At 43.4% G+C, this 15,975-nt stretch overlaps 1 protein-coding gene across 1 annotated transcript; it reads right to left on the bottom strand.

The window, feature by feature from the left end:
* Nucleotides 1-6,699: 6,699 nt before the first annotated feature.
* On the bottom strand, nucleotides 6,700-12,934 carry SRSF3 (serine and arginine rich splicing factor 3). Its single transcript, XM_008151964.3, has 6 exons — nucleotides 12,807-12,934; nucleotides 11,479-11,686; nucleotides 10,186-10,320; nucleotides 8,007-8,045; nucleotides 7,699-7,785; nucleotides 6,700-7,525 (listed from the first exon to the last, which is right to left on the bottom strand). Exons 2-6 carry the CDS (start codon nucleotides 11,682-11,684, stop codon nucleotides 7,498-7,500), a joined length of 495 nt encoding a protein of 164 aa, XP_008150186.1. The 5' UTR covers nucleotides 11,685-11,686; nucleotides 12,807-12,934; the 3' UTR covers nucleotides 6,700-7,497.
* Nucleotides 12,935-15,975: the final 3,041 nt, after the last annotated feature.

The raw sequence follows: 15,975 nt of genomic DNA, 5'->3' as shown, positions 1-15,975 counted from the left end.
CTTTCCCATCTGCCTACCTGAATATCAGAAGCCCCTTTCTATAAATCTGCCCAGACACCTTTAATTACAAATGCCCCTCCTGACCTTGGACCCCTCTGAAATCAATGTCCCCTCAAACTGGACGATGGCCTCAAGTGTGGTAAGAACCACGGTCAGGGGAAACACCCTCCCAGTATGCAAGGGGAACGCAAGAAAGCATAGGGGGCACTCTTGCCCACCCAGCACCAAACGGAGTCCGTTTTGCTAAGCGTCCTTGAGTGCTCTCCTGTATACCAACTCCTGTGAGCCTGCCACATGACCACACTTACTGAGCACCGCTGTCATGCCGAGTGCCATCTATGCTTACATTCTGTGGTATTAAGAGTAGGAGGTCATTGTTTCCTATTGTTACCCCATTTTGCAGACTTGAAAAATGAAACTCTAGCCCTGGCCAGTGGCACAGTTGGTTGGCACATCATCCTGTACACCAGAAGGCTGCAGGTTTGACCCCTGGTCCGGGCACATATGGGAGGCAACTGATCGATGTTTCTCTCACATCAATGTTTTTCTCTCAAAACAAACAAAAACATCCAAGTGAGGATTCAAAGAAAAATGGGGGGGGGATATGAAATCCCAAATATCATATAGCTGGTCCAAAGTCACCCTGCTTACTGGCTTCAAAGCCTTAATATACTGCTCCCTGGCCCCACTGGGTGTGGCTCAGAGGTTGAGTGTCAACCCAGCAACCAAGAGGTCATTGGTTCAATTCCCAGTCAGGGCATATGCCCAGGTTGCAGCCTCAAGCCCCAGTACAGGGCATGCAGGAGGCAGCCGATCAATGATGCTCTCATCATTGATGTTTCTATCTTTCTCTTCCTCTCTGAAACCAGTAAAAGTATATACTGCTCCCTGGAACTCGCACCTAGATTAGCTGTTGGGGCAGTCCTTTTCGAACTTCTAGCATGGTATCCCTGCATGAACTTGGGCAAATCCACTTAGTCATCTCTAAACACAGGACTAGAACTAAGGACTCAAGGCCTCTTCCAGTTAATCTCTACCTGGTCCTGCAACCCAGGTTACACTGTCCAGTGCAAACACTGCTGAGCTGCGACCTTGGACAACTGGTCTAGCCTTCCTTATACTTCAATCTCTTCAATAAATCATATCGCCTTATTACAGATATCCCTTGAATCTTTTTCTTCCTGTTAACTACTGTCAAGTCCAAAAAGTTGGCCCTTGCTCAGGAACCAGTCTTGGATGGTGCACATACACCTTAACCTTTTTAAAAAACCTTTCCTTCCTTCCACCTCTATTGATACTCAAACTCTTTTGAAAAAAGGAATGAAGCATTCCTCCAAGCCAACAGGCTGCAGGTAGTGGTGGGCAATTAAATAGCTTTAAGCACAGTCTATTGTCAAAAACCTAAGTGATCAAATGGGCCCTCCTTCACCTAGACCAGTATTTCCCCCCAACCCCCCAGCAACTAAATATTTCACAAAAGATGGGCAAACTTGTTTTGAAACCAGATTCACTATCAAAAATCTCTGCAACAGCCTTCTCTGGCCATGGAATTCTTCTGGGGTGTTCCCAAGGGAAAAAAGGAAAATAGTAATTGTGTGCTTTTCTTTTTTAAGAAGTTTAAAAGCCCCTAACATTTGCCATTTACCAGTCTTTGTCTAAAAAGCAATAATCACCAATATTGTTCTCATATTCCTAAAAGGAATACTGGGGTCAAGACCAGGAGACTGCAGTAGTCATAGCAACTAGTCATAGCTTGAAGCATGGCAAGATTAACATTGACAGACAGAATCAATGTCCACCCATCCCATTAGCACAGCTTTGTCCTTGACAGTGACATTTACTCACATTAAATTATCACTTAGCATCAAGACAAAGCTAGGTAGGCCTTTGCCAAGAATTGTCTTAACTGAGTGCTCAACTGTGATACCTGCCCAGATAATGGCATATAGCATACTGACACCGCACACATGCATGCCTCAAATGTGTAAAAAGGGGAAAAGCTCAAGGACACATGGGTAGCATTTTCTAACTGTAAAAATTACTTGCTCACTACATATGTCTCTCTGTAAGACACAAATGTTAGCAAGGTGCCTCCAGAAAGACTGGAAGAGGCCATTGTTTTTCAATTTAAAAGATGTGCTCTAAATCCTGGCATTTTACAATTTAGCTGAGCAAGTAAAAATGTCGTGGGAAGGAAAACAAGGGCTTTCAAGTTAACTGGCCTGGGTTCTGAATACACCACTTAATGAGTAATTAATGTAATTTTCTGCCCTTCCTTTAAGTGATACCCCTCAAGTAGTTAAGTATCACATAATAGACCCTGCACTATGTTTGGCAAAGGAGTACTAGAAGATGGAACTTCCTTTCCTGGAGGCCACAGAGGCGCAAGGTCAAAAACAAGTTTTAACTTCCTTTCCTGACCCATCCAACTCTTTAGGGAAGCTTCCAGCACCCTTTGGCAGCTCATTTCAAAGACTCAGCTCTTAGCCCTCCCAAACCATCATCTACTCCTTACTACTTAAAGGGCAACCCAACTTCTACTCCCAACCCAACTTCTGGAAGCCAATGTCATGTCAGATAGACTGCTAGACATTGTCAACACAAGTCCTACCAGGACTGCCAATTCAATGTTTTGTCCCCATTACACTCCAGGCAGCTGGGATATAGGAGCCAGCCACTTCCTTAGTGCAGTCCAACACTCCCGGCTCCTTGGCCTTCCTGCCAGCGCTGGCTACTCCACACCTGCTTACTCGGCAGCCTGGCTGAAGAAGTTAATCAGACTGGACCTACTTCAAGTGTTAACGCTCAGTGCAGTTGCACCCTCAATGGTTCCTGCCCTGTAAGCTTCTACTTCGTGAGGTACGTTTTCTTCACCTCAGATTCTTCACATAACTCTGCCTTGGCCATCCCCCACTACCCTTGCCATGACTTTTCTCCTGCTGGCTTTTTTCAAAGGACCCTCAACTAAAGATTTGCACCCCGTTCTCCACTGTCATGGACTGCCATCTAGGGAAAGTATGACCAAAAACAAACATGCCAATTTGTATTTACTTTGTAAAGAACTCTTGTAGCTTAACATGGTTGGTTTTATCTAAAAATAAACTTCCTAATTATAGAGACCCTGGTGCACGGAGGGGGGATGGGGAGGTGTCCCTCAGCCCAGCTTGCACCCTCTAGCAGTCGGGGAGTGGGCCCTAAGCTGGCAGTGACAATGCAGCAGAGGCGGGGGAGGGCATGGAGCACCCTGCATTGAGCGTCTGCACCTTGGTGGTCAGTGCGCATCATAGCGACCTGTCGTTCTGCCACTCAGTTGATTTGCATATTAGCGTTTTATTATATAGGATTCTGGTGGCAACAGCTGGAACAGGTTAAAATAGTTACCAGCTGCCTAACAGGACTTAGAAATTGTTTCCTAAGGGGAATTTTTTCAAACTTTTAGTTTTCAAAACTTTGCTAACAATGTTCTTTATTTATATTGATCACTTACCTCCATTTCCTTATCCAAATGACTACAAATAGTAACCCTTACCCCCACCCCAACAAAAGGGTAGCATTCAGCAACTTCCCCCAACTGGCTCTGTTGAAGTTTAGGGGTTTGTCAGCAAATAACCAAACACAAAAGGGCCTGCCTTTGAACAAGGGAAAAGGACTTGAGGAAAAGCCACCTTCAGATACTTTTCTGGAAGGCTCATTTTGCTCTAAAAATGAGTCACATCTTGGGATCTCTTTATTTACTAGAGGCCCAGTGCACAAAATTCATGCATGGGCAGGGCCAGGTAGTGATCGAGGTCTTCCAGCTGCCAGCCAGGGCCTTCCTTCGCTCCACAGTGCATGTACAGTGAACAGTGAGCGACCGAACTCCTAAGGGGACACTGTGCATATTAGCCTTTTATATATAGGTTTTTAAAAAAATGTTTATTGGTTTCAGAAGAGATAGAAACATGAATGATGAAAATCATTGATTGCCTCCTACATGCCCCCTACTTGGGATTGAGCCTGCAACCCTTCAGTCCACAGGCCAAAGCTCTCTTTCACCGAGCCAAACCAGCTAAGGGCTTGGGACCTCTTTAAGTAATGGCCACAAGCAAGCAAAGTATCAATGTTTCCAGAGATTTTCACTGCCTCGTATATACTAGATTAAAGGCACTAAATGGCCATATTCTAAGACTTTAGTAAAATAATCATACACAATGCTTTAATGTAAGTCAGTTTAAAGATTAAAAGTGATATTCTACACACCTATTTCACATTGGTCTGGGAAACCTTTTTAGCTACGTGTTCCAGATAACTGAAGAACTGGAATACTAAGTGATGTCTAAATAGTGTATTATGAATTTCTGCAATTAGGGCAAAGTTGCATGAAAAAAATTAAGCAGCTATACTGAATTTGTTAACATTTTCAATCTCTTCTCAGAACCTAGGAATGTGCTCCAGTTGAGTTCTTTTGAGATATCCAATGAATCTTAAAATAGGATGGAAAGAATTTGTGGACCATAAAATCATTATTTAACACTATCAGACTGCTTAAAAATATACTCCAACTGTTTTTTCTTCAGCTACTTTAATTATAAAAATCTTTCATGTCCCCTTTCCCCCAGAAAATGGAAAACCAGAAGGCAACAGTCCAGTACAAAAATATACAACTGGAAGATATCAACTAGATCTGGCAACTAAATCATGTTCAGAATTCTGAAAAATAAAAGCATATTAAGACAAAGCACTAAACCAGCATTATAAGCAGAAATTTTATCACCTGGGAGGTATCTTCCAAATAACACAGGGCTAGACCACTATGAAAAATTGAGCCAATGAGCCTGGTCAGGCTGGGTATACTTTGAAAAATTCATATGATCAATGCTACTTCTGATTTAAAAAACATTCTACTAATACGAACCAGGACTTCCCATCCAGATATGGGTATATCTAACTACTTTGGTAGGAATGCCATTTACTGATCACGCCATCTTTCAAAATACATTAACAGTAGGTAAATTTTATCATAAATTTATCCGTCTTCACCTTTCTTTAGACATGGAGCTCAGCAGTAACCCACAAGAAGCTGAGAACCACAGATTGTTACATATTCCTGAAAGCAGAAAAAGCAACTATAACCCTTACTTCCCCTAAATGATCATCATTAGTGACCTCCAGTGAACATCTGTAATTACACCACAGGTCAGTTTTATTGACTGCTTTATCACTTGACTAAGGATGCATGATCAAACTGGCTAGTAGGACTTGTAACTTTTAAAATTATAGTTAACATTAGAGCTTTTAAAAGCCACAATCTAAATGTACAATGTAAGAGTTTAATCCTTTCTATCTTCCATATTTTTTGCAAGCCATAAAAATTGTGCTGGGGCTTTTAAGTGATTGAAAATTTAGGTAACTCCAAGGTTGACTATATCTCAATTTATCCATTAGCCACATTATACCCATAATTAACCTTTTTCCAGAAACACTCCTTTCTAACTTAAGACTGTAGAAGTTGTATACTGCCCAAAAAGCCCCATAGATGCCCATTTATAACAGCAGTGTAATTATTGACACACCGTATTACTTCCATGACTTTTTAGCTATCTCACTTTTTTCCTAACAGGAACAGTATTTAGGCTAGGAGGAAATGCCAGAAGACAGTAAGGCCCAGAGCTTCCAGCAAATCAGGTAATCTTAAATGTCTTCTGTAACAAGGTTCACACTGAACCTCAGTGATACCAATTCTTCCTTATGACACACAGACTCTCCTCCCTGATGATATCTGCATGAAAGATTAAGGACCAAGGGAAATCATCTGTTTAGGGCCTAATCTCATGAGATATCCTCATAGAGCCCTGGCTGGTGTGGCTCATTGGTTGAGCACTGTTCTGCCCGTTTGAATCCCAGTCAAGGAACAAGTCCAGGTTTGTGGGCTCCACAGGCGGACAACTGATGTTTGCTTTCTCTCTCCCCCTTCCTCTCTAAAAATCAATTAAAATTATCTTAAAGTATGTGTATAGCCTTATAGATTCAACTCAATGCAATGACTTCTCTCATATTAAAATCAGGGTAATTCAAAACTGTCATAAAACAGCACATGTAAGGAAACTAAGCCACAAGACTGTTGCATTATGGTTTAATCTAATTGCACAAAATTTAGAAATTACAGCTCCTCTGAATTTCTAAGAGGAAGGTTATGCATGCCTCCGTATTCAAGTCTGCACTGTTACATTTGAACCATATAGTGAATTTTACATTATAATGGATCAATTTAGAATTCCCATGCAACACCTCAAATCATGTAAAATAAAATGGAAGCAATTTTTAAAGCTTTGTGGATAGTTCTCATGCTAATGCTAAAAAGCCTTTTTATGGGCAACTTTGGGTTATTATATACTAGAATGCTACCCTTTAAAATGTTGGTCACTGAGTAAGTCCAAAGAAAAAATTTAAGAACAATTACTTGTGACAACCAAAAATTCCCTTCACTTCAAAAGCCTCAATTTTGTTTCTTGTAAGATTTGTGTAACCAACTGCTTTCCATGGGACAAGAACTATGGTAATAGTGTGTTTGACTATTACAGTTATGCTATTATTTTATTAATTCAAAAGCACTTTACAAGAAAATATAAGTATGGCTTCCAATAGGAATGTTATACCTGAACTTGATACCAAGCTCACACATTTTAGTTTTGCAAGGAAAAACAGGCTTTCAGGTTAAACAACAATTTGTAACCAAAACTTTAATCCCAAGGATTCTCACAAAACATATTACAAATGACAGCATGAAAAAAAATTTTGCACAGTAACTCAAAGTTCAGCTCTACAATGTACCCTTAAACTGGCAGGACACTGGCATCTTGAATAGTCTCAAATTTCCAAGTGAAGAATGTTACCAATAGCTATGTATTCATATATAGCAATCACGTTAGAAATTGATGACCTAAAGCAAAGGTAAACTAACTTTCTTAAAACTTCTTAGATTCTACACTAACTGGACAACATCTGCCCAGTGTAAAGACTAGTTGGGTTTTCTTAAACCTCTAATCTAGTTTAAGGGTGCAGCTTTAATTTTTAGCTGCTGGCTTGTGTTCACAGCAGCTTTTGAAGACTGCCTTGTCCAACTACAGCTGCGTATTAGATCCCAGCTATGGCAAGTCTTAAATCCAATTTTTGCCAGTTTTGTTTCCACAATATTCAACGTCACACTTTAGCTGGGCAGAAGTTAAGAGGTTTATTATCAGTCTACGCAAGACTGAAGTTCAAAGCAAATTCAATTTTGCTTAAGGGAACATTGTAAAGTAACAATTCTTGATATTACATGCCTCATATGATCCATTTCAAACCATAGAGAATTACATCTTTATGTGTCACTGTTCCAAGACAAACAAATGTGAACAGCTAAAACATCTTAAAAATGCACCAAGCTTATGAAGTCTCAAACAAAACTTGAATTTTCTGTACATACTCCTGTCAAATGAAGTTATTTCCTGTACACCACTCATCTTGCAAACTGGTCTTCTATTTCCTTTCATTTGACCTAGATCGGCTAAAAAAAACAAAAGCAGAAAAACAGGTTCCATCTGTAACTTGGTGACTGACAAAACAGCAAAAGGTTTTTTATGGTAGAAAATTTTATCAAAATGGCTTAATTAGACCTATTTCTGGTTTTAGTACATTACGTATACAAGGTCTTAAATAGCTCATCATTAAAGATCTTACCTACGAGACCTAGAGAAGGATCGAGACGGCTTATGATTTCTCTCCCGAGACAGTGATCTCTCTCTTCTCCTATCTCTAGAAAGGGACCTAAAGACAGAGGCAAAAGAAAAACGGGACCATTCAGGACTATAAACAATAAATACTTCCAGTAAGTCTTGGAAAACGAAGAGTTTGTTAATTCTAACTTAATACTGATTCCATGTAACACTTTATCCATGACTAAGAATTCATTACCATTAACCAAGTCATTTAGAAAACAGCACAGCAAACAACACTGCCGTTTCTGAGTCTGTGGCCAAGTCATTTACCTGCTCCGGCTGCGGGAGAAGCTTCTCCGTCTTGGAGATCTAAAAGCAGAAACAAGAAAGTTAGGCTAACTGTCAATTAGTATTTATGGCGTGAGGCATTTCCCAACTTTTCAATCTCACTGTTGGGCCCAGTGAATGTGCCGAAGAACTGGCACCCATCGTCAAAACAAAACAAAAAAGAAAAGAAAAAAAGGCACAGAAGGATTAAGGAACCAAAAGCTCAAGTGAAAAGCAGGTATTCCAACCATGGACTCACTTTAACAAAGAATGCTTCACAGCAGATCTGTCCAATGCAAAACTTCATGTCAAACTAACTTCACTACCCAAACACCACACCAAAATGTAGTCCCACAAGTAGTTCCAAAAACAGTACCATAAACCAGTATTTGGAACCCATGCAAACCTCTAAGTCCATGACAAGACTTAGGTACCAGGTGGATAGTGTCATTGTGAAAACGCGCTAGGTGTAAATATTGATGCCATTAAGTGCTACATTAGAACTGCATTTGTGATCGTCACATTTAAGGGTGTGTTTAGACTTATCAAAATTACCTTAGCTCTTGGCCCACTTCACCCCCAAAATTTAAAAATTTTGAAAACTGTTAGTAAAACCATTTAAAGGTGATAGGAGTCAAATTTTTGCTAGAAAGGAAAGCTAAATCTGTTAGTAATTAAAATTTTTAGTTTGGCATCTCACACATGCAAATAAGTTTCACTTGAAGGTCTAGTTACATTATGAGTTCCCTATCACCCTTAAAAGTTTTATTCAAGCAATATATATGTACATTACCATTCAATTATGCACAGCCAGCCTTTGATCCAGAAAAAAAGAATTACTTTAAGCCGCTTACTCCTTATTTTAACCAGCAGTAAACTGTATAAGCAGGAAAAACTTACTAGTTTTGGGTTTCAACAAGCTAGAAATGGTGAGGTGAGGCTGCCGGACTGACGGCCAGGAAGAATTTGCTGAAAAGGTTTTGCCAGATGTTGCGTTGGATTTAGTTGGTTGGCGAAGGGGGTGTTGTGGATTTTTCCTGCTTTTTTGTTAGCCGAAGGCTGCTGCTGTAGTTGTTGTGAAGACATTTGGTAAATAAACAGCTGAGCTGATTGGCCAGGAATGTGTGGGCGGTCGAGGTGGCTGCTGCCGATTTGGTTAAGGTTGGAGAGAAGGCTGAGAGAAAACAGCATGCTCGGGAACCAAAGGGCGGTGCAACCTGACGACTGGCCATGCCTGGGTCATGTGAAACGACACCAGCCAAGCTGAATGGGGCGCGCTGGTCACATGACGCTGAAAGGGCTAGTTGACTGGCTAATGCAGACTCAGAGGGTGGTGAGAAGAGACATGATGGTGACTCTGTAACGGGGTTCATTTTTATTAATAGATGGACCAAAAAGCACAAAAAAATGAAGAAAAAAAAAAACAAGCCATCAGTACAACCATCTATTAGCTAACAAATACTCTATTATGATGGGCAACAGTGTGTTGTTTTTCAAAACAGCAAAAGGGGCAAGATTTTGAACTCCTATCTCCTAGGACTTCACTCACCTTTAAGAGGTAAATTCAGTCCTTCAGAAACTATTTTGGAGATTTGAGGAGATGTGGACTTAGCATCCAGACAACACTGCCTGGTCCAAGAATGATGCCATTGTCAATTATAAAAAAACTGATCTCTCTCCTATTTGGGTAGGAAGAATAGATGACTGGGATTACTTTTTAGCCCCCTTTATTGGTCAGTGACTTTAGTTTCAGAAAGATTTCTATTTTACCAGTTGTAACATTAAAACAGCTGCCTGATTGATAAATATTACAATCGTGCTAATAGAAAACACATTTTTTTGGTGAAGAGCTAGAGTTGAATGTAATGTTTGTCATTATGGAGTCAAGAAATGGAAAAAGGCCTAAATTGAAGTATAAGGGAAGACTTGGAAAGATGCACTAGAAGATGAACTAGAAGATAGATCCAAGATAGAAGTTACTGACTACCAACATGAACCTAAAGACAAAAGCCAACACTCAGCACAACTCACATACCCCAAACTACACCCAGCAAATGCTTCATAAAAACCTCCGGTTCTTCAAAATAAATTTAAAACCCACCAACAAACTTTGAGAGAAATACCTGCTCCTATTACCTACTCCATTACACCAATACCTCTAGTCACGCTCTCTCTCAAGTACCTGCGGCGAGGTGGAGGACTCCTTCGCCGATAATCATCTCGAGGGCGACGACCCCAAGAGGGAGGTGGGCCTCGATTTCGACTTCTCTTTTCACCATTCGACAGTTCCACTCTGACTCGGCAGCCACATAATGTTCTAGGAAGATAAAAACATTATTACATTTAAAGCAGCCAAACTGACTTTCTAAAAGATGTATATTAAAGCAAAAAGCCCTTCTCGTTAGGAACACATTTGAATGCCTGCAGAATCCTTAACACCAAAACAGGTTTTAGTTCCCTTATTTTTTCTTAAAGGAAACCAACTTCTTTACATGTTATTGCTTTGTTAAGAGTCAGTCTGACCATTGGGCTCGATGTTAATATATCAGTAGTTGTAATTTAAGTGTGAAAACACATAGAATAGTCCTTAAAGAACTAGTTCATCTATACATCCTGTGTGACTTCTTCCTTTGAGGTCCCATCACTTGTTTACGAATCTTACCCTGTATTTGCTGGTCTCTCCACTCCATCCCTGTCCATGTAAACAGCAATAAATAGGACAGGAGACATTTGTACATTTTATTTTACATCCCCCCTCTCCCTCAATTATCACAATAGTTGACATAGAAAATTCCAATAGCCATTACGTTTAGATAAGCCAGTGACTGGGAAGAGGTGCAACCCTGGGAATATGTTTCTGCCATCTGCTTGGATAAACAAGCTTTCTACAGCCAACCCTCCGAACACTTAATTTTAGGATCAAAATCCAATGGTTTCAAATGCCAACCAAATAGAAGGGGGAAGGGTAACACCCGCTGGCTATTAAAACACAGGTATTAGCAGTCAGCTAAGGGAAATTGCTATATAAGCCGGACTTCCTAAAAGCACTCCAAACACAAAAAAGATAATGGTGCAGCAAACCCCATGTAAGCATCATCCAGTTACAATCATCAATACAGGGCCATTTCTAAAGTATGATTCCACAGCTGTTTTAGAATCAATTCAAAGGCAACAACAGCTGACACTGCGGAGAATTTAGATGAAAATGTTTTGACCGTTTTTTGGATGCAGCTATACACCCACCAAGAATTGACCACATTAAACTTAATTTCTTTAATGGCCAACTGAATAAAAAGAATCCTCCTACTTATCTCCACTAAAACTGTTCGGTCCTTTTTTTTATTGCAAAAAAGGTGTACACAAATTTCCAGTAACATCAATTTCAGATAACCAAGAAGCCACTCAGAACCATTATCCCAGAGATTTTTAAACATTAAAAACTTGAGCGACATATTTAAATAAACGACTACATTACCTCCCATCTAGCTCTCTGACAGCATCGGCTGCATCTCGGGGATCTTCAAATTCAACAAAAGCAAAGCCAGGAGGGTTTCTGGCAACCCACACACTTCGGAGTGGTCCATAATAGCCAAAAGCTCGTTCCAATTCCGTCTTGTTACCGTTGTTTCCAAGGTTACCCACATACACCTTACAATCCAATGGACAGGAATCACGATGCATTTCTGCAAAAATGAAAAACAAAACCAAAATATTGAAGATTTAGCCAAATAATCTACACACAGGGAAACACAGACCCTTAGGAAAGACTGCCAAAATACTAAAAACCTAATTAAGTAAAATTACCACCCTCGAAACATCCATTTCTCCGTTAAGTGCTAAGTTACAGAAGCCCGAGACAAAAGTGCCTAGACCACGATCCCATCTATTATGAAATGTCCCAAAGTCAGACAGGAATTAACTGCACCTCAAGCCGCCGGGGCGGCGGTCCCCTCACCGGGGAGGCCGGGCTCCACTGCCTGGAAGAGCGGCCTCCTCAGTAACTCGGTGTAGGGCCCATTCCGACACCCCGTCCTTCTCTTCTCCCCTCGGGCTTATCCAATTAAAAACCAGCCCAGACACATCCTGTTTGCGTGACCCCACCCTGTGCCCAGGAGCTGAGAACAAACCACTGCTGGAGACTGATTTTTTTAAAAACTTTCTGTGGCCAGTTTCAGGCCCACGGGCTACCGGGCAGCAGCTACAGAAACAATGCTGCCCACAGAAGGCGGGTTTAAAAGAAGAAAGACTGGGTTCACGGAGTAAAAAAGTGGAGTCAAATTAAAATAACATGAAAATGTGAGTGCAGAAATCACTTACTGTGGGTCGAAGAAATTTCCAGTCTTTTTGTAGATTAAATCTTTATTATCGAAAATATTACATTATGCTCCCTTTTTTCCCTCCATTGACCCCTTCCAGCCCGCCCAGGCCAAAATTCGTCTTAACTAGAACGCAGTGACAAAAACCCTGGAAGCTTAAGAAAACGTGGGGCGGAAAAAAAAAAAAGGCGCCATAAATTGAAAGGCCGCGCGGCCTGGAGTACGATTCTGTTACCAGGTCCCCCTCTGCCTGAATCCTCGGGTAACCTCACCCGCCGGCGCATCTCCCCACAAAAGGCCATGAACCCCTGCCCTCAGGGCCGGGACCCGCCCGGGTGGGCTTCAAGCCCGCCGCCGCCCGCGCCGAACGTCACAAAATGGCGGCGGCGGCCCTTTGTCTCAGTCTGGCGCCGCCATTGGGCCCGGCCCCACCTCGGCGCTCTTACGTTTCACTTCCCACTTCACTGCTCTGGGCCCGGTCTCTTACCGAGATCTTGGGTTAGAAATGCGGCGGCTGAACTCCACACCCCCTCGGACGGCTCTGCAGCTCCCCTCCGCCCGGCTCCACAGGTCCCCTCACCTCGCCGGCGTCCACGAAATGGCGGACCACCGCCTTCTCCTCGCCCTTATTTATACGCCATGCGGGAGTCACATGATTGGACAGGATCGCCCAATGAGAGGCCGAGGAGGCCGTGACGCAGCGGCTGCGAACGCGGCGAGCCGCGCGGTCGCTGGGAGCGCGCTCGGGCCGCGCCGTGGGGGTCTGCGGGGTCCCGGCCGCCGCGCGCCCGCGGCCCCGCGCCCGGCGCTCCCGCGGGGCTCTTCCTCCGCCCCCCCAGCTCCGAGTTCCGTTCCGTCTCCCCTCCGGGCTCGTCCCCAAACGGGCTGGAGCTGTGGGCGCTGCTGCCGCCACTCCCCTAAGCGGACAGAGCCGTTGGCTCCAATGAGATTTAGGTCTTGGATGAATGCAGTACGCGGTCCTCGCCCGCGGCTTGGCCGGAACGAAGACCCTCGCGCTTACAAACGTGCTTCCGAGTCGCTCCCAAGGTCACGGAGCTGTGACCGAGCTGCCACCAGCTGTGGCCGCCGAGTCCTACGCCCACGGGCAAGCCCGGTCCTGCAGAGTCTGCCACTCGGGCTGGTTTCCCGCCTCTCCCCCAACGGCGGCCGCACCGTCTGCCTGGACTCCGCGGTGTGGAACAGACTCCACGGCCAACGGGACCGGGCCGGCCACCTGGAACTGGAACTTGAGCGAGTAACAAAGGAAGGAAGTTCCCGGGGACGGCTGAGTTAGACCGAAGCCCCCAAACAAGTGCCAGGAAGGGCACCCCGGTCTTCCTCCTGCAAAGGGGGGTGGTGGGCTCCGCGGGCCACGCCGCCGGGAGACGGAGCCGCAGGAGTAACAAACCTTTGGGAGAGGAATGCCGCGACTGAGTTAGAAAATCACCAAGATCTCCCTCTCCGGAACCCGGCGCCCAGCCAGGGAGTCCGGGTCCCTGTACCTCCTGGCAGGAGAGTCTTACTTACCTATTGCTAAACTGTATTTAAATATGCTCTCTCGAGAAAAAATAATAATAATAACCTGTATGTTAAGTCATTCGCTGAAAGATATGCTAATTATTTTCTTGTCTTATCTCTCCCAGATGTTTTCCTTGGAAGCCTCATCTCTTATTGTGGCCCTAAAAGGATTTTCCCTAGTGGGGAGGGGAAAACAAAGGAAGATTTAATCGTTTTCTCAGGTGTGAAGGGGATTTCATAGCGAGGGGAGAAGGGGAAGGGGAGCTCCGTGGTGGAGCAGGCCCTGTGCTGGCCTCACCGGGGAGGGGATTCTGGCAAACCCTGTCCCTCCCTCTGGCTTTCCTTTCATCCTCTAAGTGTTTTTCTCTTCTGGCTCCCCTAGGTTTGCCCTCACTTGCTCCTCTCCTCCATGTAAGCTTTTCTCTTTATAATTTCTTCTTCTGCCAAAGCCAAGTCAGATAGTCCTGGATTGGGACCCCAGCCCCACTGCTACTTACAGCTAACGTGTCTTAGCCCAGCTGGTGTGGCTCAGTGGTTGACCCTGTGAACCAGGAGGTCACGGTTGGATTCCCAGTCAGGGCACATGCCCGGGTTTCAGGCTCAATCCCTAGTGTGGGGTAGGCAGCCAATCACTAATTCTCTCTCATCATTGATGTTTCTATCTCTCTCTCCCTCTCCCTCTCCCTTCCACTCTGAAATCAGTAAAAATATATTTAAAAAATAAAATGTCTTGAAAAGAATCCCTTAACCCATATCAGAATTAATTTCCACCTCCCTTTCACTCTCTCTAAAAAAAAAAAAAAAATCAATGGGAAAAATATCCTCAGCTGAGGATTTACAAAACAACAACAAAAACGCTCTTTTAAAATTTTATCTTTATTGTTGATAGAAAATGCTGCCTCTTTTTAAATATCCCTTTCACATCTCAGTATCGCATCCTTCCCCACCATTTCCCGTTTTTGTTTGTGTGTGTAATGCTAGCTAGTCCAGCATGCATCTCTCAATGGGACACTCTTAATTACTGTGTTCGTGAGTACATTTTGAACCGCCTCTGGCTAGCCACACACGCTTTCCATCTCTGGTGACCGCAGCTAAATGAATTAGCCATTTAAATTCTGGAATATTTGAATGCTGCTTTGATTTTATTGGACCACCAACCATTCTTGTCTGAACCCTAGAAAACCTGATGCTTTAAGAAAGACCTATCAGAATTTCTTGGTGGGACAGGGAATGGAGCTGTGTACTGTAGGGAACATCTCTTGATTTCTCCTGGGGGATCTCACAAGTAGACCATGTTACTGATTCAGGTGTGGTTGGGCCCTACAACCCCCTTTTTCATGGGTAGGGAAATGGCCACCGCTGGTGAATTAAGCCATTCCAGTTCGTAGCCCCCCCACCCTCACCCCCATTAGACATGATGAATAATCCGATCAGAACAGTGACTGATTCCAGCATTGCTGCGAGGCCGGCCAGAGAGGGCATGCTCATTTCCTCTGCGGTCCTGAGCCCGGGCAGCCATCCCGTTTCCCGACGGGAAGAAGCAGCCTCCCATAGACCCAACCTAAGGCCGAGCGAGCTGAGAGACGGCAATGAGGACTCTTGTTGTAGAAGCCCTGGGCCCAGTTCCGCTTTTGGAATTCCCAGTTATTGGAACATGCACGCTCTCCACCTCTTTCCCCAACGTGCCTAAGCCACTTTGACTTTATTTCCCCACCCCCATCACTTGCACACAGAAAGATTCCAAATATAGAAATTACTCTGACACACTTCTCACTACCTCAAGTTGAGAACCGTGGCATTAAGTAATCTTCCAAGTCTAAAAAACTCATCCATTACCAATAAACTAAATAGTTGGGGTTTTTTAATTTAAGGAAAAAAGTTACTGATGGCCAGGCATTAATACCTATGTATAAGAATTAATACTTTAAATACTGTAGTTGACTTCAAGGAAAATCTAATAAGAGCTTAGACCATAACAATAGTTCAATCGCTACTTGGTTCAATGTCCTGGAAATAACACAGTCAACAAAGGGTTATTTACAGAGGTATGGGCACGGTTAAGGAAACCCACAATCGAAGGCAGGCTCCCAGGGGCAGCTCGTAGGCCCACTAGGGCAAGAATGATCAGGGTCTCCAGA

The sequence above is a fragment of the Eptesicus fuscus genome, chromosome 10 (genome assembly GCF_027574615.1).
Source record: "Eptesicus fuscus isolate TK198812 chromosome 10, DD_ASM_mEF_20220401, whole genome shotgun sequence".
NCBI classification, from domain to species: Eukaryota; Metazoa; Chordata; class Mammalia; order Chiroptera; family Vespertilionidae; genus Eptesicus; species Eptesicus fuscus.
This window is presented reverse-complemented; position numbering and strand designations above follow the sequence as displayed.